Source organism: Anguilla rostrata, chromosome 11 (assembly GCF_018555375.3).
Source record: "Anguilla rostrata isolate EN2019 chromosome 11, ASM1855537v3, whole genome shotgun sequence".
Taxonomy (NCBI): Eukaryota; Metazoa; Chordata; class Actinopteri; order Anguilliformes; family Anguillidae; genus Anguilla; species Anguilla rostrata.
The window spans coordinates 11,829,286-11,854,452 of NC_057943.1; the positions used below are offsets into that span (position 1 = coordinate 11,829,286).

Sequence of the window (25,167 nt, forward strand, 5' to 3'; positions counted from 1 at the left end):
ATAACTTGATAAAAGTAAGGTGTAAAATGCATTCCAAACCATTGCTTGTGACATGAACAGTGTAAGTAGAAGTCTCCTTAATGTAAAAAGTACATGATGCCATTGAATAAGGATGAAATGCAAGTGTTGGTGTATGTTTTATTCACAAATATATTTTTGTGAGTTCAGTTATTGCCATAAGTAAGTTGTAACCAGTACAAAGAAAGCACAAACACTTGGATCCATATCTTAGTAAAGTTAAAGACAAACGTGATTGGCTGAATTAAAGCCTTGCTGTCTCAGCTGGTCCCAGATTAATGGGAAGGCAGTATCAAGGGGCTCAGCAGCTTCTAACAAAGATTTATTCAGATCTTTCCTTTACCCCTGGCACAACCTCCCCCATCCCTGGGTCCTACAACTTAGTCAAGATGAAGCCTTGTCATCTAGATTCTTTATGCTGTGCTGATATCCATTGTGGTGTTGAGTTATCAATGATATTGATGGATAACAAGATTAACTGATTCATCTTGCTTCACTTTTTTATCACTTGTTCACTTTTTTAGGGACTTAATCACTGCTCTTTGGATTCTGTTGTGGCAACACGGATATGGTTGCTGTACATCATTGTTTCGTAAATGAATTGCATTTGAAGCATCCTAGCATTGCACATCAAGCCCACTGGAGCTGACCCATGATTGGCTGCTTCTGAAAAGTCTGTTCCATTGCAGTAGAACAGTGAAAACAAACCGACTCGGGTGCGCGGGAACCAGGCGGGGGTTGGTGCGGGTGCTCCACGTCAGACCTCGGCAGGGTGCTGGCGACTGCTGGTCACCACGCCGACCTTGGGGAGCTTGGCCTCTGGCCGGGTGCTCTTCTCCTTACGCAGGACCTGGGCCAGAACACGGGGGGTGAACTGAGGTACACGAACAGAGCTCTGGCACCTCTTTAATGGTGTAGCAGTGTCATGCACGCTCAATTTGAGGGGTCATGCCCCCCCCCCCCCATTTGCCAGGCAAAATTGTCAGTTTACTTTGACAGCTGTTTGTGCAGAGGGTACTTACAATAATCCTTGTGCTTGCTATCTGGTGACAGGCACAACACAACTCATTAGACAAAGCTTTAAGCTACATGAGGATATTGTCTTTGATAGGCAATTTTCAGGTAACTAGTAAGTTATCTGTTTTTGTATGTCATTCAATACATTATCGTGCGATCACGGAAGAGACTAAACCCAGGTGACTGTAACCCTCCCCCCCCGGCTATCCCAGGAGGCTGTTCTCACCCCCTTCAGGACTCTTTCTTGGAGTTCATTCCTTGTCAGGGGGCGTTCCTCGTCAGTGAGGGAGGACTCTTCCGGGTCAATGGTGTCTCTGAAGGCATGCAGTCCATCATTTTAAAATATTCAAACACGCGCAAACACACCTATACACAGACCCTCACAGACGCACACAGATACATATACATGCACACGCACTAACGCGCACACACACACACAGACGAACACTGTGATATACATGTACACATACATACGCATGCATGCACACACACACACACACATTTCTAAACTTACCCAATGGAGGGAGGCAGGATAGATAAATTTTGTCTGGTAAGCTGAGGACTCTGACCCAGCAAGACACGGGCGACATCTTCCGGGTCGTAATCTTTCTCAAGGTCCTTAAGGAAAAGGCGGGGAGGGGAGGGGATTTTAAATATTACATTATACTACCATACAGTACATTCAGTACTGTACCTGATTCACATGAACAGTAGTGTCAGACCTGACTAACAGCATTCCCAAACCAGTGAGTGTCGACGCAACATCCCTAAAACGCTCGTTCAGAACCAAAATTACGTTACGCAATGTAATGTACATGCGTACGGTGATTCGCCCGTTCGCCGATCGTTCCACTTCCTGTCACATACGGCTTGGAGACTAGGCCTGTGGTTCAGTACCTTGGACATGAGGTAGGACTGTATGGTGAGCAGCTCGTTGGTCTTCTGCTCCACCAGGCTCAGGTAGGTTATCAGGTCGCTGTCCCGGATGCCACTGGAGGAGCCGAGCATGTCCTCGATCACCGAGCGGTCGCAGCCGATCTCCTGGAACACGTCGCTCACTCCTGGGGCGCAGAGGGCAGGGTCAGTTAGAGAGAGCCAGAGCAGCGCACGTCCGTAACACGGCTCTTGTGGAGCTTGGCTCTGCCATCGCTGGTTTTGGTCTGTTTCAGTTCTCTGCTCAGCCCAGCCCAGCTTGTCTGTGTGCATGAAATGTCTGTAGCTCTGTCACTGTCATGGTTGTGATCTAGAAGAACAGGGAGAGGTTGTGTTTGTGTGTGTGTGTGTGTGTGTGAGAGTGTGTGTGAGTGAGCATGTAAGAGCGAGAGCGTGAGTGTGTGCATGAGTGCATGTGTGTGAGAGTGTGTGTGTCAGACAGACAGGGAGAGAGAGAGACTGGCTCTTGTTGGTCTACCTGTCTTGAGCTGGTCCAGGATCTTGGCCAGCACGGTGGCGCGCTGCTCGTAGGCCTGTGTCTGCTTTTCCGTCTCCTCCTGCTGCTCGCCGATCTCCCTCAGCAGGGCCCCTCGCTCCCTCTCCTGCCTCTGCCCCTCCTGGCGGAACTGGGCCATCTCCTGCTGGATCTGACAAAGCGCACTCGTCTGCTCAGATGGGTGCGCAGCATGTTTATAGCGCTTTCATAAACTAAGCTCTGAGGCAAGGACCTCTGGTTTTAGCAAGGCACCTGGACTCCTTCACTTAAACCTTATTGTTTAAACGACAAAAACCAGATATTTATTTTACTGAGCGATGTGACAGGACACGTTCTGACCCAGGCCACATGGCCGCTCGACAAGACGCCTGCGTTTGCGTCTTTCGAAAACCTCATCCCCCGATGGAAGTGCAGAGTTAGGATGTCTTTCGCCCCAAAATGAATCAAAATGATATATATGTACTTTACGCAAGAGATTTAACATTTTATTATTATTTTTTAAATTCATCTTTATCTCAGACTCACCTGGCTGATTTGGTCCCTCAGTGTCTCAGCCTCGTTGTTCTGCTCGTTGACGTAATTGAAGAGGGCAAAGTTCCGGTCTTCAACTGCAGATGTAAAAGTCAGTTTGCATTAAAATTGCTGCTGGGCTGCTGCTAGACCAGTTTTATGGTCTAATTTGATCTCTTTATCCCTCATTTTTTTGTTCTTTTCAATTAAGTTTTTATCATAGGCCATTCTGGCACTATATGATATACTTTTTCCTGAACTGTGAGAATAAATTGATTTTTTAGGTACAGACAACCCTTCTGCAAGGTCTGCGCAGACATAACGCAGTTGGTACATACAGCCCTGCTCTAAGATCTGCGCAGACATACATAACACAGTAGGTACAGACCCTCAATGAACTTCATGACGAGCAGGTCTAGGTCCTCCTCTCCAGTGATGCGTTGGATCCGAATGAAGGCTTCCTCCAGAGAGGCTATGCTTTCCTCCCCTGATTCAGTCTTCCTCTTCTCCCTCTCTTCTGTGGCTGTGAATGCAGAGATGCTGTCACTTTTACACCTCTTCTACCCCCTGTATCATATCGCAACAGCAATAATAATAATAATAAAAAATCATTTCAATTTATGCAGTGCTTTTCATCTCATGCTTTCAAAGCATTTTTCTTTATTTATGAGGGACCCTGTGCAATGTTAAACATCTGCAGTCCATTGACAGGTTTCACAGTGAAGGGGGAAAACACACCTCAGCCTTCACCAATCTGTAGCACCTACAAGAGCACGATGAGGCCTTTTGAAAAACATCTACAATGTTCCTCCATTTCCCTTTTTTAGCTGTAGATGTGACTACAGGTGGGGGACTTTTGGCTGTGAGAGCTTGGCAGTGTGCTGTAGAGGTTGGGGAACCAGGTTTGTAACCAGAAAACTGCAATGTTGGACCTTGCTTGCGGCTCAGGTCCTGGGCGTCCTCGTCGGCTCGCTCCTGGTTCTTGATGTTCATGAAGGTCTTGAGCCGGTGCTCGTGGGCGATGATCCTCTCCAGCTCCTGCATCTCCACGTTGTACTGCGCCAGGTCCTTCACGGCCTTCTCGTTCAGCGTCACGGTCTTACACTGGGCCTCGACCCTGGCATAGAGATGGGCACGATCACACTACTGGTCACCCAACTATCCACCCACCTGCCCAGAAAATGCGTGTGCACAGGCACATTCACTAATCGGGAGTTCGGACTTTTGTAACACAAACCCCACAGTGAACCCCTCCTCAATCAACACAAACACACACACACATACACATACTGACAGACACAGGATTACCACCATTCCACTTCCTGCTGATGGAATATTGAGACCGGATGTTCATTAACATGAAAATGGGTGGGACGACACAATGCAGTCAATCACGCACTTGTAAGAACCAATCAAAAGACACCATTCCCCAAAGTAGAGCACGGTGATTCAAATAGGCAAGTCTCTGATTGCAAATTTCATCCATTTGGAGGGTTCAGTCTCCCATCCTGATATTTTCTCTCCCGCACAGATCACGTTCCACAGTGTTCATTCACCTAGCATCGTAGGCGGATGTGGATTGGTCGACTACATCCCCAATGTCCTTGCGTAACTCCTGAAGCTCCTGTAAGATCAGACACAGTGGCCTTTAGTCCATCCCGAGGCACATTACATTTCATTAATTTAGCGGACACTCTCACCCAGTGAAACTCACGGTGTAGGAGAAACGTAAGTGCCTTTATCTCATTTATATAAGCAATAGCCAGACCTGTGTAACAATATTTCCTGACCAGCAACACCACTAGAGAACTATTGTCAGTTATCAATGCTAACCAAGACAAGACGGAGAGTAGTAAGTGGGTGTTCTTTAAGCATCAGGAAGATGGCCGCCCACCTTGATCAGTCTGCGGTACAGGTGCTGAAACCTGTCCCGCTCCACATGCAGAGTCTCCAGCTCTTCCCTCAGACTGCCAATCTTCGCCAGCTGCTTGTTAAAACTGGTCAAGGCCTGTGGATGATGCAGCGGTGACACTTGTTAGCCACTTTTTTTAACAAGGCCACACAGTATTATTGATGTGGAGCACCACTCTTGCGTAGCATCCCAATACCTCCCTCTTGTGGAGAATCTTTAATGTGAGTGAGTGAGTTACAAGTCAGGACAATGATGTCCTTTGCATCTAAAAAAATTTTTAGATGCAATTTTCTCCACAATTTGTAATGCCTAATAGTACACAGAAGTGCCCATGTGATCTGCATAGTTGATTCAGGAGAGTGCAGACAAGCACGCATTTTCCTCCAAAGTATGTCATGTTACTAGCTGCTTCTTTTTTGACATGGCAGCCCACCAGGCAAGCTTGCACAGACCTGAGTCGCAGGAAGACTCTTCAGGTTCAGCAGACAGATCTTGAGCACCCAGTTGACCAGCGGGGGTCACTTGAGAGCATTAAGACACAGATTCTGGCTGACTGAACCCTCCCTAACCCTGGCTCAGACTACCGCCAATTATGTGTTGCCCTGTGGAGCTACCAACCAGAGTTGGCATTGGCACGGTCGGGATTTGAACTGAGACCGTGGGATACCAGCGACCGTTTGAATTGCCGTGATTGTTGACCTCACTTCCTCTCGGTCATGCTGCTGCCGTGGTTGAGGCGGATATGCGAGTGGCGGCTGGCTGCTCACGACGAACACGCCCCCTCACCCTGTGCAGCTTGTTTTCCAGGGTGTGGCTGGCCTGGTGCGTCTGGCTGGCCTGGGCTTTTCGGTTAAGGTTCACCGCACTGCCCCCTCTCCTCCGGTCTGCCAGCTTCCTCTCCAGGCTAAAAATCTTGTTCCCCGCGTACAGACAAGACAGATGTTAGATTTACAATACTTGGCCCTGTTGGAGTATGCATTACTCATGTTGGTTTTCTTACGCTCATCTTTGAGGTATTATTACGCACAGTATAAAAAGATGGAAGACCACAGATGTACGAGTCTTATTGCGTGAGAAAGCCATGTGGAACAGTGTATCCCCCCATGATACACGCCCATACAACGTGCCATGCGTGACACCAACCCCCTCCCTGCATATCAAAGTGCCACATCGGGCAGTAACCCCCCCCCCCCCCCCAAAGTGTTTGGTGTGGAATATACGCCACCTCCTGGTCCAGCTGCGCGATAGCCTGCTTCTCTCTCTCCAGCTGCTCCTCCACTTCGTCGCGTCGCTCCAGCGTGCTGCGCAGGGTCTGCGTCGCCTCCGTGTCGCGCAGCCGGCGGGCGTGGCTCTCCGACACCCGAAGGCTGCACTGCAGCTCCTCGTGCTCCTTCTGGAGCTTCTGAATCTCCTGCCTGCTCCCGGCCAATAGGCACACACAGACGGGGACCTCGGGTCAGAACGGCCTTCCTTCCTATCCGCTGTTTACTCCGCACTTTTAACCCTTTGAACAGTTGGGTTTTTTTTGGAATGTTTCTGGCAAAATTCTAAGTCAGTTATTGTTACATCTGCATTTGAATATTCAGTTAAGAACATTCTAATCACATTTGTGGTCTTGCACCTTAAAGGGTTAATATGAAATTTCAGTTAAGAACATTCTAATCACATGTTTCGTGATCTTTTACCTTAAAGGGTTAATATACTCTTGAGTGTGGGATATTCCCTGTGTGGGATGGCCAGTCATTCCTATTCCGTCCCTCTAACTTTGTCCAGCGTTTCAGAAGAGTGCAGGCTGGCATGCACGTCCACGGAAGTGTGTTCTGCCGTCCGTCAAACCTGGCTGCTAGCCGTTGTGCTGGTGTCCTGACAAACTGCTCTGCCCCTCGGGGCGGCTTGCTCACTACATTTCTCACCGAGCTCTCTGTCATGGTTACTCCCACTCATAATTATGTGTTGCCCTACCATAACACAACAGAAGGTCACCTGTGCTAGAAAGATTGCTAAAGTCAAGTACCTTCCTGTAAGTTACATGACAGGCCTCTTTAATTTCTCTGCATAAAAACAGGTGTGACTGTGCTCTGCTTTCTCGGTGATCTGTTGTCAGATAACTGTCATTTGATATCAAAAGCGGATGAGAGCCAAGCCCTCAGAACCGAGCGGGGTAATTGACAGCAGCATTATAGCGCCCAGGGTTAAGGAGGGTTCAGGCTGAATCACGGCGTGCACAGTGGTCCACCGGGACCAGGGCTGCGAGGTGCTGATTTGACTCAGAAAATACCGAAGAGCTGATGCACTGTGGTGGGGAAATATCGGCACGGACCGCAGTGGTGGTGAGAGGGGGCAGCGGAAGAGGCCGCGCTTACAGCTGCCTGCGAATCAGGTTCTGGGTCTCGATGCTGTAAGCCTGCCGGTCGCCCTCCATGATACGGAATTGCCTCTGAAGCTTGGCCAGCTCGGCCTCCGCTGCAGAACACGTGAAGCAGACAACACGTTTACCTTGGACAAGTTAAGGCCTAAGATAAATAAATCACTGTGAGGCAAACCTCTGTACCTTTAAAGTGTATTTACAGTTTATTTGCTCTAATAATCGCCTCCCTGGTGAGCTTTCTGGTTCATAACAGCTGCAGTGTATCACCAAGGTGGCAGGATCTTCACTAAAGAGCATTCAGATTGGTAAATGTGCTACATAAATATAATACCTCATTACATATATATTCTGTCACACTTAAAACTGGATGCATAATATTAGCACTGACATACATCGATATAGAAATGACCAATAGTGTTTTATTAATCCATACAGTCTGGGCACCACAAGTTAGTATGTTAAATAATAAAATGTGCATTCATTCATTTGTTCATTTGATATACTGAAGGAAAAAATATGAATACCAATCCCATCGATGTCCATCTCACTACTGTCAGAGAGGATGCTGACTGCTGACCTCCCACGAGGCATTGTGTCCTAACTTTGACTGTAAAGGGAAAGAGAGAGGCTTTTTTTTTTTTTTTTTTTAAATGGTATGCATTCTACAGATGGAGAGCTTTTTTAGTCCTGTTAATACTGCAGATAGTGCCTCAGCCCAGTAAAGTCTGTTTTCTGATTCTGTACAGTCCCAGTGCAGTGGTTTCTGAATTTTTACTTAAAAACAAACAATGACTGTGATAAACTAAAATCTACTAGCCTACATCCTCACTGTAAGTGCCTTCTAAACCATACTTTCACAGTGAAATGTGCTAGAAATATTGGGCTGTTGTAAACTAAGGCAGGCCATGTACGTGTACAGTAGGTCGTGGGATATTGCTACTGACGTGTATATATACACTCCTCGGTATAGGTCTAAATCATCGCAATGTATACGTGTACATCTTATCTAGATCTACGTGAAATTATGATAAAACGCCACATCTTAGTTACATACGAAATGACAATATTGACATTGGAAAGCAAACACTGACATCAAGCAATGCACAAATCAGCAAGCCGTCAATTTGCAGCGTGTCGTAAATGTAAATGTATTTTGCTGATATCGTGGCCTATCTTGGTTTTCGTACGAGCACTTACACCTAAATTTAACATTATCGAGGAACAAAAGCAACCTTCACGTTAAACATGTAAATGCCATTGCATTCGATCGATTGCATTAGGTAGGAATGAATTAACTAACGTCACTGGTATGCACAGAATTGTCATTGCACGTTTGATCTATCCAAAAGGAAACGTGCACAATATAAATACTGATTACATTTATTACCTGTGGGTGAAAGTTGAAAGTTTTCGTTCTGGTTAGTTTTTTTAAAGTTTTTATAGCTCCCTTGTATTGCCACAATTAGTTCGCTAGCAAACTCGCTCGCAGTAGTATGTTGTTAGCAACCGTTTCCAGGAAAGAAATGGGGAAACAATGTGGCGCACGCGGGAACCTGTTTGGCCTTTTTAAGTATTACCACATATCAGATCGAATTTCTTCATGCACAATTTATTGGTTGTCTAGGGCAGTTGTAATCATCTTTATAAAAGACAACAGTCTGGTCTGAAGTTACCTTGGAACCTTACAGAATGGCGTTTTCCCCACTGCACGCGCACCATTCAGTGTAGATGGGGAGGAAGTGGTTTTAATAAACGCGAGCGGTAGGATTTTTGTAGGCTGCGTGAATAATCCGGACTCTTGGCTTCTCTTTCGGTTTCCTGTTACAGTCTAGGCTACACTGACTTTTACGCCGAGTGAGAAACCATTTTCAAATGAAATTCATACTCCTTATATTGTAAAATATTACAGTTCAGTCATATATTTTTAAAGGCCTAATAAATTGCAAATGCTATTGAAGATGTAGGCCGCGTAATGGCTGTTGCATTATATTTACTTTTCACGATATGTTCTACAATTTAATCATTCGATTACATTGTTTATAGCAAAAATTAACTTTTGTATGCAGGAACTGATGGCAAGGACATGTTAAGTCTCTAGAGAAGCTTCTCTTAGAGCTATATTTAAAAAATTTAGTTTTAGTGTTTTAAACAGGCTACTTATAACTCTTCAGATGACTGTAAAATTTGAAAACACTCCAGGTCTGTATACATGCATAATATCAGGCAGAGAACTTCAATAAAATTATGGCCTATGAAAATGAATAGTAACTACAATGTAGACCTTTTATATGTTTTAATAAATGCCTGTATCCATCTTAACAAAACAAAGGCAGCGTTCAGACCTTGGAATATTTTCATTTAAAACCAAGCTAGCTACATGGTTAACCTTTTTTTTTCTTGGCTGCGCAGTTTTCTTGGCTGTTGTCTTTGCAATAGCATCTGTCCACGAGTAAGCTTTCATATAAACACTTCCTTATTTTTGAGGTTCAGATTTATTAGGCGCCTGTGTTGGTTTTCCTCATTTTAGTGAATTGATCTTGTCAGTGGCGTTCCCAGGAATTCAGTTATGCTTTCCAGAACACAATTTCGACGTTAAGTTTAGATTGGACAGACTGCAAAAACTCAAACCAACCAGCAGGGGTCGAAGTTCTACCAGATCTATAATGGACAATTACGAACTGAGACGTTCAGAAATTAGAAATGATCAGATAATAAATAGTTTGTGAGGAAACGATCTACAGCCACATTAACAATCAAAATTGTCATGAAAGTGACACTTACTCTTCACTCCATACTTCAAAAACCTTGTTTTCTTGCAAAGAAATCATGGAGTACATAGCCAACTATAACCCCAGTAATGCAGTGATGACAGGGAAACATGTGGAGCACTGGGACTGTTCATAACCAGGAGTGGTCATAACATCTTCATAACATTTGCCTTTCAGTCTCATGTGTCATTTTGCACTTAAACAGACTTTAACATAATATTGGTTTGACTCATTCCCTGTCACGTTGTCCTTGAACACTTCATTTTACGCATATGGTTCAGTTTCAGATACCAGATGTCCACACTTTCAGCAGTTAGGCTTTAGTGATTTTATGTGTAGATGGTCTATCAATTCATAAAAACATAATGTAACCTCTTCTGTATGGAATCATTTACCACAGCACGTTCCTGAAAAAGAAAGCATTAATAAACTAAATTTATATAATTTGGGCTGCTGGATGGCTCATTGGGTGCTCGTAGATTGTGTTAGATTGCAATCAAAGCCACATATGAAAGATCTTCCTCTGACTTTGCGCTATGCAAACTTAGCTGTAGTATGCAAAGTGGAAAAAAAGCAGCTGGTTACACCATGTGTTTCGGAAATTGATATGGAATAGTCATTCTTTGTTACATGAGTATCTGTTCCAGGCATAATATACCAGGGAGGATAAATCATCAATGATGAAGGATGACATTAGGCATTAAAAGCCCTAAATCGAAAATAATGAACAGCTCTTGATATGTCAGGAATTTCAGTTAAGGTCTGGACAAAACCCTGCATGCGAAGGGGTACTCCAGGACAGTTGCTGAGACCCACAGCTCTCCGTCATGTGTAGGAGTGGGGGCATGGCTTTGGGAATCATTCACTGTGCACAGGCAGGGGCATGCAGCAGAAGAGCAGGTGATCGCAAGTTATGTGCTGCTGACTCTCCGAGACAGAGGGAGGGGGAGAGAGAGAGGTGGAGAGGAAGGGAGGGGGTGAGAGAGAAAGCGAGGGATGGAAAGACCAGATGCAGACTGATAAAGCAGCTATTCTTTTTCTATCTCTTCAGAGATCTTGACGTAAGCAGGTAGGCTTAGACGCATATACTGTGTGTTCCAGAATCTGACTGCACACAGGCCTCGTAAGAACTCTCTTTATGCATTTTGGCTCAGAAACAAAACGTGTCCTTTTGATTCCTGCTCGTGATCTTATACTCTAGATAACATTCCGAACATTAAGAGTACATCTTTTTTTGCCAAAAAAACTTTCCTTTTCTCAGTGGTTTTGCTTCAAAGGGTTATGTATGAAATGAATTGCGCTCGTTAGTGGTTGTTCTACCAGCTCTTTCTGTGAATCAAGTATTAACTGATATTGCTCATGAGAGGTTAATAGACTGATGTTCATATATAAATGGGAAAAGGTATAAGCAGTATAACATTTATGCATCTTCCACTACTTCTACTTTTAATGCACTCCAGGGAAGCGATTTTCTTGCTCTTTGTTGTGAGAAAGTATTAGGATATATGAATTTGAACATTTTGTACATGGCTGATTAGTCAAATTTGTGAAATTTGTGCATTTTGCCAAATTGCATTTAATAGCAACACCTGGGGTCCTGTGGCTAGTGTTATACAATTTGTGTTTGTGTGTGTGTGTGTGTGTCCACTTGGGCATGTGTATGTGTGTGTGTGTGTGTGTGCTGGTGAGGGAGGGTTCTGTGACACAGTTTTTTTACACTTCATCTGTTTGCGCACTTTCGATTGTCCTACTCGTTGGTGCAAAGTGGTTAATACTGTGTATATTAATTATGCTGAAATACTGTATGTGCTGACTATGAAGGCTCAGGCCTCTAGCTGTCACTTGCAGTTTGGCCCTAATGCTAACTAAGGAGCATTCAATATATGTCTGACATTATGCAGGCATTATATACCCACTTATATCAGTATTCATTTATGTTTTGTTCTTTAGTAATTTAATGAATAAATGTGGTTCTGGTGCATTAGTGCATGATCTTTTTTGTTGGTTCTTGCCATTTAGAAAGAGTCTTCTCTTCTCCATTACATTGAGTGTTTGACCAGCAAACAAGTGAGAATGTCTCGGCAGAGCTGATGACGTTGGGAACAGGCCCTGTAATCTATAGCGTCCTTGAATCTGCGTAGGCTCAGGATGCTGTGCAGACGCGCTGATAGGCATCTCATCTCTCTAACCAAGGAAGCTTTCATCGTGGGATCAGATTTCTCCTGCTAGTCACGATCGGCCCCTCTTCTCCGCCTTTCGCCCCGAGGTCCGCGGGGAGCTCGGCTTCCCGGCGCTGACCCCGCCGCGGGGGAGCTCGCCCCTGAACGCTCCGCTCGGAGCGCCCACCTGTAGTCTGCGGCTCTGCTCAGCGGGGAGACGGCTCCCACGCACACAAGTATGTGCGGCTGCGGAGAGGTGGCCCGCCGTTGCTTCTGCAGCGCGCACGGAAAGGCAGGGATTAGCACGCGCTAACACCTCGCTCGCCTCGTCCTTCCGCCTCGGGGCGAATTCAGCTTCGGTCCCCGTTTGTGCGATTACGGGTGAGGATCCAGCGCTGTGCATTTCTCTGCCTTTTGTTCGATGTGTAACATCCTGTCAAGTCGCAGAACAAAATTTGAAAGTAAACAGTTCAGTATGACCTCTGCAAAGACCGTGAAATATACAGTAAAAGGGACTATGCGAGTGTTTATCAATATGGATTATTAATTTTATCAAATGTGGTAAAAAGTTACTTTTCAGTTGTTGGGCTGCTTGCACATGACATAATATTGTCAAAAAACATGGTTTTAACAGAAAGCATTAAACAATTATGTGGTTGGCTTTGAAACAACCCGTGGACCCAATCTAATATAGCGCAGTATAATGGATGGCTCATTACTCAAAGTAAGCATAACTTCAAAACAGACCACTTAAAATCATAATTTCATGTTAAAATCCGAAATAAACAAAATATCTTGGTTATGACATTTTTTCAGACTTTGTTTACCAAGAAGTGGAATATGTGCTTATTGGGGAGTCATGCAATGCAGGTGGAAAGCATATGCTGGCAGCTGTGACCATATATATATGAGCTTTGTGTGTGGCCGCCATCTTGAATTGGCCATCACTTACTGTAGTTCTGGACTAGCTGCTCGATTGATAGAGAGATATGAAAAAACGATCGCTTAACCAGTGTTAAATTTGACATGGATTCTTTAATTCAACATCATAAGAACCCTCTCTTTGGTGACAAAATTTTTTTTTACAAGGAACCAGAAATGATATTCCACCATTAAATTTTTTTGAAATTTTGAAACATACTTGACCTCAAGGGAGTGCTATAACATGTTAAATTTGGTGTTTTTTTCCTAATCTTTGTAGGATGTCAGAGGACCTCAGTTAAATGCTGGGAGTGCATTTACTGGCTTTATTCTGGGTGTGAGTGCTTGGTTCCCGTAATTGCTGCTTGCAGCAATATTCATTTTACTTTTGAATCACCTGTAAATTCCCAATGGTGCATTAGGGGGCAGTAGTGTTATACATTGTCGAAACGCGAAGGAAGAACAAAGCATGTGTTTAGCAAGTGCAGTGTTAAGCAACCTGGCAACCTTTTTTTCTATTGAACCTTGCTGCTCAGCTACAATTGGTTGTGTAGTTGTGCAACTCTCTGTGCAGGTAGATTGTTGTGGACTGTTGCGATGGCCATCTTATGTCAGGGAATGGTGATGTTTCATCCAAGGACTTGTGTAGGCATTGTGTATTGCTTCAGCCAGTGTGAAGCATTGCACATCACACAGCAGTTTCGGTTTCTATTTTGCAGTTACTTGCAAAACAGTGTTGAGCCACAAACTTCACACAGCGGTCAACACAGTGGAATCATTGTCCGTCTTTACACTGAACACCAAGCTCTTCATACTACAGCTTGGTTACTCTCCTTTCCCTACCCCCCAACACTTCAACCTTTCTTGTTAGATCAGGTTATCCTATGCTTTGCTGTTTTTAGGTTTTTCTTCTTAGAGCTTCTTAATATATGTTTATATTTTCCTACCATACGTAAGTTGTTCTGGATAAGAGGATCTGTTAGATAATATATGTAAAAAATAACAAAACATTATGCATTTCAATGTGTTGAAAGGGTAACACCTCTTGCATTCTTGAAGTGCTCAAAAACTGTCTGACAAACTTGCAAAGTATTGATGGTGTTTACACTGCTGTAATTTTATTACGTTTTTATTTATTTATTTATTATGTTCCTGGACTTGGACTAGCAATTGTGTGTTTGATGATTGTCACAGTCATTACAATTCAAGCTGTTGCAGTTCACTGTTTGGAAAACAGAAGCAATTACGCAAATGGATGTCTGACAACAGGTTCTTGCGCAATCTCTTATCAAAAACATGTGATTACGGAATATGAAGAGAAGTGAAAACATTTGACGAAATGACTTACTGACGCTGGGGTGGTCATGTCAAGTTAAAGGTCTGCGTGGTGGACGTAGGTGGGACGGTGATGTTGGAGAGTGGGTGGAGGTCACTCCCCCCCAAGATAGTGTGGTCAAAGGGTCAGGGATTGTGTACAAATCACCGCTTGGACAGGTGATAACGGAGGTCAGTGAACCTGCTGTCTGGGAGATGTAGGCATTACTGGATGTGTGTCTGGCCTTCACGCACTGTGGGCTCCGCTGCTCTGTTTGTTCCTGTGGGTGTTGTTGCAAGCCTGTGAAAGAGTCTTGCAAAAACACTTTTTGCGTGTGTGTCTGTGAATGCACGTATGTGCGTTTGTATGTGCATCTGTGTGTATGTGTACTTTGGTATATATGTGAGTGTGTGTGTATGTGGGTGCATATGTGTGTGCGTGTTCGTGTATGTGTGTGTGTGCGCACGCATGTGAATGTTCAAGGGTTTGTGCGTGAATGTGTGCTTGTGTGTGAGTGTGTGTGTGTGTGCGCCTGCATGCACGCATCTGTTACTACTGAACAGAAGGTGATATTATGCATTTCCCTGAACTGCGGGGCTGAGCACTTTGAATTCTTCCAGGGCCCACTTTCAGGAAACCGGATTAGTTGTTTTTTATGCTTCCCTCCTTTTCTCCTCTCTCGCTGGCCCTGAGAGTGACTGGGACAGGTCTGGCTCCCCTGCAGGCCCACACTAATCATCATCGCTGAATGGAGGAACACTGAGTCTATTGTCAACAACCCGGTCACGTAAACCCACAGCCTCTGACAAATTATTAACCGGCCCCTGTGCGGAGGGGAGCCCGGCTGGCCGCGGAATACTAAGTCGTGGAGGTGTACGCTTCGCTGTCTGCCCTCCTCAGCTCTGGTGGCTGTTCATGTGTGACACAAATTACCTGTGTTTCCACAAAAAGCAAAAAAAGAAAAAAAGAATGCAACTTTGAAGTATGAAGAGCTGATCTAAAGTACGATCTGTGCTGAAAGCATTTGCAACAGGGACAAGACCTTATTAGACAATTACTACACCTATGCACCGTGACAGCTGAAGCCTTGTTCAGAATATCTGGAAAACTGTAATTATTTTCCACTTTCCGTTGTGCCTGACTAACTTCTGCCATTAATTAATCACGAAAGATGTCAGCATTTTTGGTGCTGACACACATTGAAGCTGTTAGACTACATCCAGCAGAGTCAAGAGAGATTTTTATTTGACGTGCATTTCCTGTTTCAAGCCATGTGTCAAACAACCATTAAATTGATTGTGGTTGTTGTTGGTTAATCTTCCAAATACCCCTTTACTGGTGCATGAGAAGAATGCCAGCTCAGTGTTTATATGCATTGGCTCCTGTCATGGGAAGGACACAATGTACTGTATTAAATAATGCATAGTGCATGCAGAGTCCAAATAGGACACATAAAATACATTTTCTTTAAAGTGATGGGAAGTATTACTTGAAATATTGGTTCTGCAGACATTTGAGTGTTTGCACCGTAATGTGTTGTTTGTAATTTTGCAGTTCCTCATCAAGCCCAGGACAGAATCAAAATGAGGTTTTCTGCATCCAGAATGCAAACTTGTTTGTGATCAAAAAGAATCTGAATGCCTTTAACAAATCAAACAGTTTGTGACAATGGTTGAATAAACCATGAATTGTTTTGGATTTGTTTGCAGTGCTGTCCATAAGTATTTGGACAGTGACATATTTTTATTTTGTTGTCTGTGCTCCAGGACATATGATTTGAAATTCAAAAATGAATATGAGTTTAAAGTTAAGACTTAATGATTCAAGGGCACACAGCTGGCCAAGAAACAGCTGAGCAGGCAATTGTCCAATTACTTTTGGTCCCCTCAAATGGGGGAACAATGTAAATTCCTCCGTGGATCCCCGAGATGAATGCAAATGCCCTCAAATTAAAGCTGAGTCACTTTAACCTCAAATCCATTGTTTCCTTTCAAATGAAATTTGACAGAGTACAGAGCCAAACCTACAAAAATTGTGTCATTGTCCAAGTATGTACGGACTGCACTGTACATCCCATCAGCAGACAGCGTGTTTCAGCGATGCCCTGTAATTACCTGGGCACGCCACGCAGGGTTAAATGCATGACGTACCTCCTGTCCTGCTGCGCCTCGGTCTCCTGCGGCCCGACCTGTTCAACTGGCTCCTGCTAAACCTGCGTGTTCTCAGTGCTGAGTAACAGCGCTGTTCAGTGCAGGATCTCTCTCTGTGCAGAGACACTGAGTAACAACGCAGTGTGGTGCAGGATCTCTCTCAATGCTGAGTAACAGCGCGGTGTGGTGCAGGATCTCTCTCAATGCTGAGTAACAGCACAGTGCAGGATCTCTCTCAATGCTGAGTAACAGCACAGTGTGGTGCAGGATCTCTCTCAATGCTGAGTAACAGTCCAGTACAGTGCAGAGGCACTGTGTAACAGCACAGTCCAGTGCAGGATCGCTCTGTCCGCAGAGACACTGAGTAACAGCACAGTGCAGTGCAGGATCGCTCTCTCTGCACACAGTAACAGCACAGTCCAGTGCAGGATCTCTTTCTCTGCAGAGACACTGAGTAACAGCACAGTCCACCACAGGATTGCTCAAAAGCATCCGCCAAAATTCACATTCACAAACACTCACAAATGCACAAACGCAAGCAACCAGACTAGCTCTCTCTCTTCCCGACACAGACATACATACAGGCCAAAATGCTTGTGCATGCAAACATGCTTACAGACATTAATGCACATCCACACCCTCACAGACACATATACAGCATGTACATTCATGCTGTTTCTCCTGCTGCTGCTTTGTTGTCTGGTGATGGCCATCTTCTCCATTAGCAGTGAGCTTCTAAGTGATTGTCCAATCCTGGATGCACAACTGGTTTGGATGGTGTGTACAGAGGCAGCACTGACATGTGCCTCTTTTCACATTGCCCTATATGGTATTCATTTATCTTCAAAGAAAGTGCAGTACAGGGTAAACTCTTCTTTTCTGGGAGTTGATTTTGTACCTCTTGAAGGCGACGAAACCCTTTTCTTGAGGCGAATGGGTGCAGGTGATGTTTGCTTCGGGTGGTTTTTATTATCTTTGTTTATGGTACAGCTATGGACAGGATGCTTCCAAGATACCTGTAAATGGTTTGTTACCTGGAACAGTTGTTTTCTATTTCGAAGGTTGTGTTCGAATGGGTGGTGGTTCAAAGGACTGCTGACAGATGACTTCAGTTTTTTGAAGGCTCATTATTATGTATGCTGTTGCCATTGGTGATAATTCATTCATACACGCACAAACATGTACACACACATGCCGACATGGACACAGACATGCATACATTTGTGCAGACACAAAACTCATACACGCACACACACCCACAGATACACACACACATATACTCAACATACACACACACACACACACACACTTTTGTAGAGACATGCACATTTGCACATGCTGCATGGTCAAATCAATTTGACAGAGAACTGTGAAAATAAAAAAGATGTGTTATGGAGTATCAGAAAAAGAGCAAAAAACAGAGCAAACCAGGCCTGAACGCCTAGAAAGCAAGCACATGTGGTAAAAAATAACTCTGAAACAGTGGCGAGGAAAACTCCCCAAAGGGAAGAAATCTCAGGAGGAACCTGACTATAGAGGGGGAGCCCATCCTCCACTGGCTGACCTGGTGTAAAGTATTGGTAGAATGGAATGTAGCAGAAATGTAATAAGAGATCTATCACAGCAATTAAAATGGGTTGAGCAGGTTACAGTTGAGGTAGTAAGCTAACTGGATTAGTAGGCCAAATTGTGTAGTTTAGTATAGTGCAGTTTCGAGGGACGGGATGACACATCTGGAGCCCCAGGCTGTGTCAAGGCATGGGCTGGAGAGGAACAGGGCTGCAGCGGTCTGTGGCCATGGAGCGAGGGACAGGACTGAAGCAATCCCGTGAACCCAGGGTGAGGTAACCAGGCTGGAGCGGTCTGTGAACTCAGGGCGAGGGAGGAGCTCACCTCAACTACTGAGAAACTATCAGCTAAATAAAAACGAACCATGTGCTTTGGAACTCAGTAGTCTTGCAGCATAGTTTATCAGTAAGTTAACTTCTGAGAACTAAGTTTATTTGGACTAGACCGTGACTTACCTGTTAGAGTAAAGGAACCCCGGAAAGCTACTTTTTCCGCATGCAAAAATATGTATGACTAAAGTAGAGCCTTTTTTGCATATTTGTTGAGCGGTGTGTGGTGATGCTCCTTGTCAAGATTCAAACACATTGTAGGAACATAATGCCCAATCTGGCAAACAAACATTCCCAGACCAGCAAGTAAAGACACAGCATCACTGAAGTAATTGTGCCAGTTGACTCCTGCTTACCGTCCTGTTATTGGCTATGGCGAACAGGTTATTAAGTGCCTCAGACTTGGCTCAGTTGTTATTAGATTACCTGGTGGGAGGTGAAATAGCATTTAAGGTGCTGGGGTGTTGTGAAGTGAGTGCGGATGAAAGATTTGGAGAGGTTTGGGGGAGGGGAGGTGGGGCTCGAGAGAGATCTCAGCGAAGCAAGGGACCAGAAGAGAGGGTGTGTATGGAGGTGGAGGTTATCGGCTGGTAAATGGCGTGAGTGCGTCAGTGAGTCAGTGGAGGCGTAGCCATGGGTGTGCGTGACAGGGAGATGGGGAAAGGCTCCCTCGCTTCCCGTACATGATGTTCCAGCCGTGTCCTTCGCCACAGCGAGGACAAGGGCCCACGCAGTAAAAGGTCAAGTGTTCATCTAACTGAGTAAATACGCGTCCAGGTGGGCCCGTGTGAACTCTGTAAGAGCTGCTTTAAGGCTGAACATTTTACCGTGCAGGTTAATGCAGCTTTGCACCAAGTGATCATGGGAAGAAGCTCTCTCTCATCCCCACTCTTTGACCCCTGACTTGTGAAAGCGGCACCATTGTTCATTCACCCGGAAGGTGTAAAAGGAAAATCCGCTTTGAACATTCTGTTCCTTCACAACAACGGCCTACACAACCATGGCCGCTTTTAAGGAGATTGATCCAATACAGCTCCCCTCAGCCTGAATAAACACAGCCGAACACTTCACAAAGGACGCGTGGAAAGCAACTGCCAATGGCTTGTCCCAGATCCTACTCAGTATGTGAATGCGATCTCATTATTTCCTTCCCCGATTTAAAATCACATCATGACCACTGTTTTTTGTGCTGTCGAGAGTACCGTATAATTTCGCCTACGCTTCCTTGTTTTATCAGATTCTTTTTTATGACTCGATGTACAGTCTGGTTGGGTGGGGTGAGTGGAATATGGGTAACAAGTACATGTGAGTCAAAATACATTTTTTGAAAAAGTGTGCCCAGTAACCTCATGGGATGTGAGTGCTTGCCAGGCGAGTGTGTCATCGTGGTTATAACAATTATATTCCTAACCAGAGGAAATGAAGAGGCTGTATGAGACCGGTAGACCCAGATTCCAGTATTTCCCTTCCTTTTGTCTCTCTGGCCACACATCCGGCCACAGGAATTACTGCATGTCCTATAAAATTATCTTCTTAAATGCATGTAAAAGTTTTTAAAGGTTCATGAAATACAGGTGCACCGCTACTGTGAACACTGTAAATACATTTTGTGTGTATTATGTGTGTGTGTGTTGACAGGCAAAGGCTTTGCTCTTTCTGGGCAGTGATTGTTTAATTTGAAACTCCAAACGGAGCGTCTAGCTGCGGCAAAGCTTTACCATGGGGTTGACTTGCAAATCGGAAGGAGGGTTTGTATATGCAGTGTGTTAACAAGCAGGATTTCGTGACAGAGTGTGCTTTCTTTAAAACAAAAAAAAAAACATGACATTTGGTGTGAGAACATACCGATAATATGAATAAACGGACTGTCATGTCATCACCTCGGTGTTGGACCAGTTCCAGGGATATGTTCTTTAACACTGGTGTTGCAGCTCTGAATCAGGGCAAGACTAGTTTCACATCCTGTGGCAAACAAGTGAAAACGTGCCTCTGACCTGCATTAAGGGACTGCATTTGTTTTTTGTTTTTTTTAAGCCAACATTTATTTATAAAATGCTTTAAAATGCTTCCAGTGCCTACCCGTACAGTACACCTGCCCTGTCTCTTCCTACAAACATTGGGTTGCAGGTATAATTTCCATGTGGGGCACTGCCATTTAGCTGGGTGCTTAACCTGAACCTCTTCAGGAAATATCTAGCTGTGTAAATGCACTGTATATAAAAAGATTGTAAACTGTGCCAGTCAGTTACTGTGGTTAAGACTGTCCGCTAAAAGCCTGATTGTTTTACCCCACTCATATTTTGGATACGCAACAACATCCTCCATCACTAGCTGTGGAATCTCACCACCCTTGTGGCCACAGAGTTGGTGGTGATTACAGTGATAAATGATGCTGATATATATGCGCGTTAAATGCAGTCTGGTTTATTATACGCCTCAGTAAAACCCGAGCAGTACCGTGTCAGCTGGGCTGTGGAAAAATATTCCGGGAGTGAGTGTCTTTGGCAGAACAATAAGTGCTTGTTGCCGCCGCAGAGCCAAGCCAAGTGCGCGCAGTGGAATTTTACCTGGTCAGTCTTATGTAAGGCTCTGAACCCTGATGACCTCACACAAAGCCTCCTGTTTGCCTCCCGGCCCGACTTTTTAAATGTTTTTTTTTTTTTTTTTTTTTTGAGGACTGTCGAGTTAAATGTCTTAAATGCTGATATAAACTCTGATATACTTGATGGTGCCTAGTCCTTCACAGGAAGCAAACGTGAAATGCAAAGTAAAGCTGGCAGCAATTATTTTATTATGTATTATGAAAGAATAGGAAATGATAAAACCAGTACATGCAACTGAGTGTCGATGTCGATGATTGAATTTTTTCCCTTAAGGGCCATTGAGTTAAGTAACTGTCATGGTATAGGTACTGCTTATATAAAAACATGAATTATGAGCTCTCTTGTACAGTACTCCTCTGAAAGGCAAGATTTGAGATCAGCTAAATATTGGCCTTTGGCAATATTGCATCGTTAGGCTCCTTGTGATAGTCATGTGTATTTTTACACTTAGTAATGCCTGGATGTCATGGATGTTTGAATGTCTATATAGTGCATCACACATTTTCTCTTGCAACCCATCTCATTTTTTTCTACTGAGCTGGAAAAAGTTGGATTCCTGTAATTGGACTGCTGAATTTAAACCTGGTTGTTCTGATGCAAATTAAGTCCAGAAAACCAGTGCAGTGAATTGAATGAAGGCAGAGGAAATGGCATAGAGAATGTTGGTGGGTGACCCAGGCAGTCTGCTCCCCTCAGATGACTGGTGCTTGAGTCACCGTTCCAATCGCGAGGGGCGATTATAAATAATGCAGGTAATTTGGCGAGATGACTTCTTTCCCTTTGACTCATGTGAAAAAATGCTTTAATCTAAGGCAGGTGGGCAGGCGAGTGTGGTTAGGGAAGAAAGGTGAGAAGCCTGTTTTTAGCAGTACATCCTGGCTCGTGTGTGCACATGTGTGCGTGGGTGTGTGTGTGTGTGTGTGTGTGTGTGTGTGTGCCTGCGTAGTATAGCAACACTTGCCCCACGGAGGTGCGTGTCTTTCCAATTTACAGGAATCACGCAAACAGGCCTCCCTGAGTGTCAAGGATCATAACGTGCCATATCGTATTTCCAGTCACACTTACCTGACGCTGTGAATGGTCTCCAGGTGTTAATGCAGTCACGGATGTGGTGAAGCGCTGGTTTGTACATGCCTGAGACGTTGTTTGTGTTTGACTGTTTGACTGTGCCTGGAGCTTCTCAATAACAACAACCATTCTTGAAACTACCGACAACCTAGCTAACAAAATTCTGACCCCCCAAAAAAATACTTCAGAAAGCTGTGGTTAACAGTCCCAACAGAAATTAGTCTGGGTTCCTGAATGTCCCTTATTTCAGTATTTTTACATTATCTGTTTAGTCACTATGGACACAAGTAGGGTAGTCTTAAAAAGTTATTTGGTTTTATTCAGTTCAAAAGTCAGCCATCCACAGACATGAGTTGGATGAAGGCACTTCATGTGCAGATCAACAGGCTTGTTATGTTGCAGCCGTATGTGAAGCTAATAACTGAATTTTATTATATCATTTCCCCCCCCCAAAAAAAAATGTTTGTGGTTTGGGTTTCCAAGAAACTTGGGTTTCCAGTGAGGACCTCTCATGCTAGCCTCTTTATCCATCCACCATTTTAAGAATGAACTTTGTCTTCTTTTTGCTTACACGAATGAAAAACAAGCAAACAAATACACACACAAGCTGAATCGAAAAGTGTTCCTGCTGTTCAGCTGTATATGTTGTGAGCCTAGCCTAAGGTTAGGAGTGTGGGCGAGAGAAGGAGCTGAGAGACAGAGAACAGGACAAAAAGAATGAAGAGAACAGGAGAAGAAATGAAGTATGGAAAGAGACACAGGGAGAAGTTTCAGAGGAAAGATGGAGAGAAGAGAAACAGAAGGTAAGACAGATGCAGAGAACAAGGACTAATTTCTTTTCTGAAGAATAGACCCGCCCAAGGAAGACGCACAAAGAGATCAGCCAAGATTATCTTGACATTATGACGTGAATAAGCTATAGCATTTTAAAATGACAACCCTGACTATCAAACATGTTTTTTTGCTTTTAAAGGAACGGAGTGTCAATACAAAAATTGAAGTCTGGCATTAGCACTCTGATTGGAAGCAAAAAAAAAAAAGTAATATCAGTCTCACTTATGTGTAAACCTATGACACACAGCCTTCTTGAGTAAAAAATTACTCAAGATGGTTAAAAATAATTATACCTGATTGCCCTACAGCAGCCAAATTGTTCGAGGTTAAGGAACCCACCTAATGCCCTGAGGCTGCAGAGCTCATTGAGTTTTGAAAGGCATTTTATTTATGGCAGCCTAGGTGAAATGATAAGATAAAATTTTTAAACCTTTTGGAGCAGTTGTCTGCTATGTAAAAATGGTCAAATAGTAAAAACATTAACATATAACCTACTGTATAATATTCACCACTGAAGTCTTGAATGCACAGCCAGAACTAAAGCTAATTGTCATTAAAATAAATAGAATCAATTTCATTTAAATGTTCAGATTTTCCCATTTTACTTGTCTCAATTAAATGGAATATATTATTATATATGTGAAAAGTTTTTGTAAAAAAATTATTAATATTTAAATACTATTAATTTTTTTTTTCAATATTATTGTGATGTTTTTCAATATCTTGATAATAAGGGCTTGGCAATACAACTAGCTCCAGTGCTTTATTACTGACAATAGCCTGGAAACAGATGAATGTCAGGCTTTTACTGATTTTTCATTGGTAAATCAATAACATAATTACACACTAATGTCTGTTATTTTTAATCTAGTAATCTAGCATTGTGAAATGTTACCGATGAAAATGCTCGTGCTTAAATCTCCTTGCTAGAAAATCTGCCCTTAGAAATGCAATAAACTGTGGAGTAGCATATGGAAACTCAAATAACATTTAAAAAATGTAACAGCATTATACATACTATAAAATGTTTGTTTAAAACTTGTAAAAGTTTAAATTAGTCTTCAGCTTTTTTTACTGATTGTCTCTTCTGTGGAAAAAGTCCAGTCAATGAAGTTCTGAGATCCAGTTCCCTCCTGTAATGTAGCTGCAGAAAATTGTGCATATCTAGCAAAGGCAGTGAAAGATAACTCTACTGTGCTCTTTTAACACTTTGGTTTAAGTAAACAAATCAATGTTACCTTTTACATTCCGGCAATACAGGAATATCCACTTTACAGAATTTACCGCAGGTGGCAGTTGCCTTTGCTGCTGCTGGCACACTTCTTAAAACCAGTTCAGGATTACAGTGTGATAATGAGCTTTCAACAAGCGCAAGAAATCCCTTATACATTTCATTTCAATGGAACATTCACTATTGTTAGTACTGTTACATTGTGACATTAAAACAGAACCATATGTGTCCTAGTGTCCACGTGTCTCTGCTGTAGCTTTTCTCGTATTTGGGGGAAAAACATTCAAACAGAGTTAGAATGTTGCATGATATTTGTTTATTTATTTGTAGAAGAATGTTGCTTTATAAGAAATGGGTAATTCTGGACTGTGTGTGTGTGTGTGTTTTACGTGTGCATGTGTGTGTGTGTACGTGTGTGTGTGTGTGTGCACGTGTGCATGAGTGTATGTATGTGTATGTGTAGGTGTGCATGAGTGTGTGTATGCGTGTGTGTGTGTGTGTGTGTGTGTGTGTGTGTGTGTGTGTGTGTGTGTGTGAGCGTGCATGCATGGCTGCTCTGGTCCTGCGGGGGGGTGACCCTTTCTCCTTTGTTGGACTGACATGTGAAGAGCCTAGCAGGTCAAATGCAGGTGAACTAGAAGAGGGGACCAGTTGCATTGTGCAGGTGTACCAGTGCTGAATTGTAAAATACCTATAGATGACTCAGATAATGGCTCAGATAGTCTTCTCAGTGACCCACCAAGCCTGATGCACTAACTGTGGACCAATCAGCCATTCTCTTTTCTACTTTCCTCTTAGTTCTCAACAGATGTGAGACAGAAATAAAGTAGCCATGGTGGATTGGTGGTTGGCTGGAATTTTTTCAGTGAGGTCATTTAATTGACATACATTGCGGCGCCATCTTTGCAGCTGGCCAGTGCAAACTTCGTTAGCTCTTTATTGAATATTCCAGGCCATTGGAGATTC

At 43.7% G+C, this 25,167-nt stretch overlaps 2 protein-coding genes across 4 annotated transcripts in view; one reads left to right on the forward strand and one right to left on the reverse strand.

The window, feature by feature from the left end:
• Nucleotides 1-25,167, forward strand: part of zgc:154075 (uncharacterized protein LOC556929 homolog) — a 38,849-nt gene that overhangs the window by 11,204 nt on the left and 2,478 nt on the right. The gene's annotated exons all lie outside the window — the stretch shown is intronic.
• LOC135233934 (outer dynein arm-docking complex subunit 1-like) lies at nucleotides 121-8,948 on the reverse strand. 3 transcript variants are annotated; one of them, XM_064297923.1, is made up of 16 exons: nucleotides 8,642-8,947; nucleotides 7,779-7,861; nucleotides 7,250-7,349; nucleotides 6,112-6,301; nucleotides 5,673-5,798; nucleotides 4,869-4,982; nucleotides 4,531-4,598; nucleotides 3,907-4,091; nucleotides 3,363-3,497; nucleotides 2,990-3,072; nucleotides 2,447-2,615; nucleotides 1,933-2,096; nucleotides 1,550-1,653; nucleotides 1,262-1,349; nucleotides 1,041-1,061; nucleotides 121-868 (listed from the first exon to the last, which is right to left on the reverse strand). In XM_064297923.1, exons 2-16 carry the CDS (start codon nucleotides 7,843-7,845, stop codon nucleotides 776-778), a joined length of 1,707 nt encoding a protein of 568 aa, XP_064153993.1. In that variant the 5' UTR covers nucleotides 7,846-7,861; nucleotides 8,642-8,947; the 3' UTR covers nucleotides 121-775. The 3 variants fall into 3 exon arrangements, with proteins under 3 accessions (XP_064153993.1, XP_064153992.1, XP_064153994.1); XM_064297922.1 differs by having other exon boundaries at nucleotides 121-1,061; nucleotides 8,642-8,948; XM_064297924.1 differs by lacking the exon at nucleotides 1,041-1,061 and having other exon boundaries at nucleotides 8,642-8,946.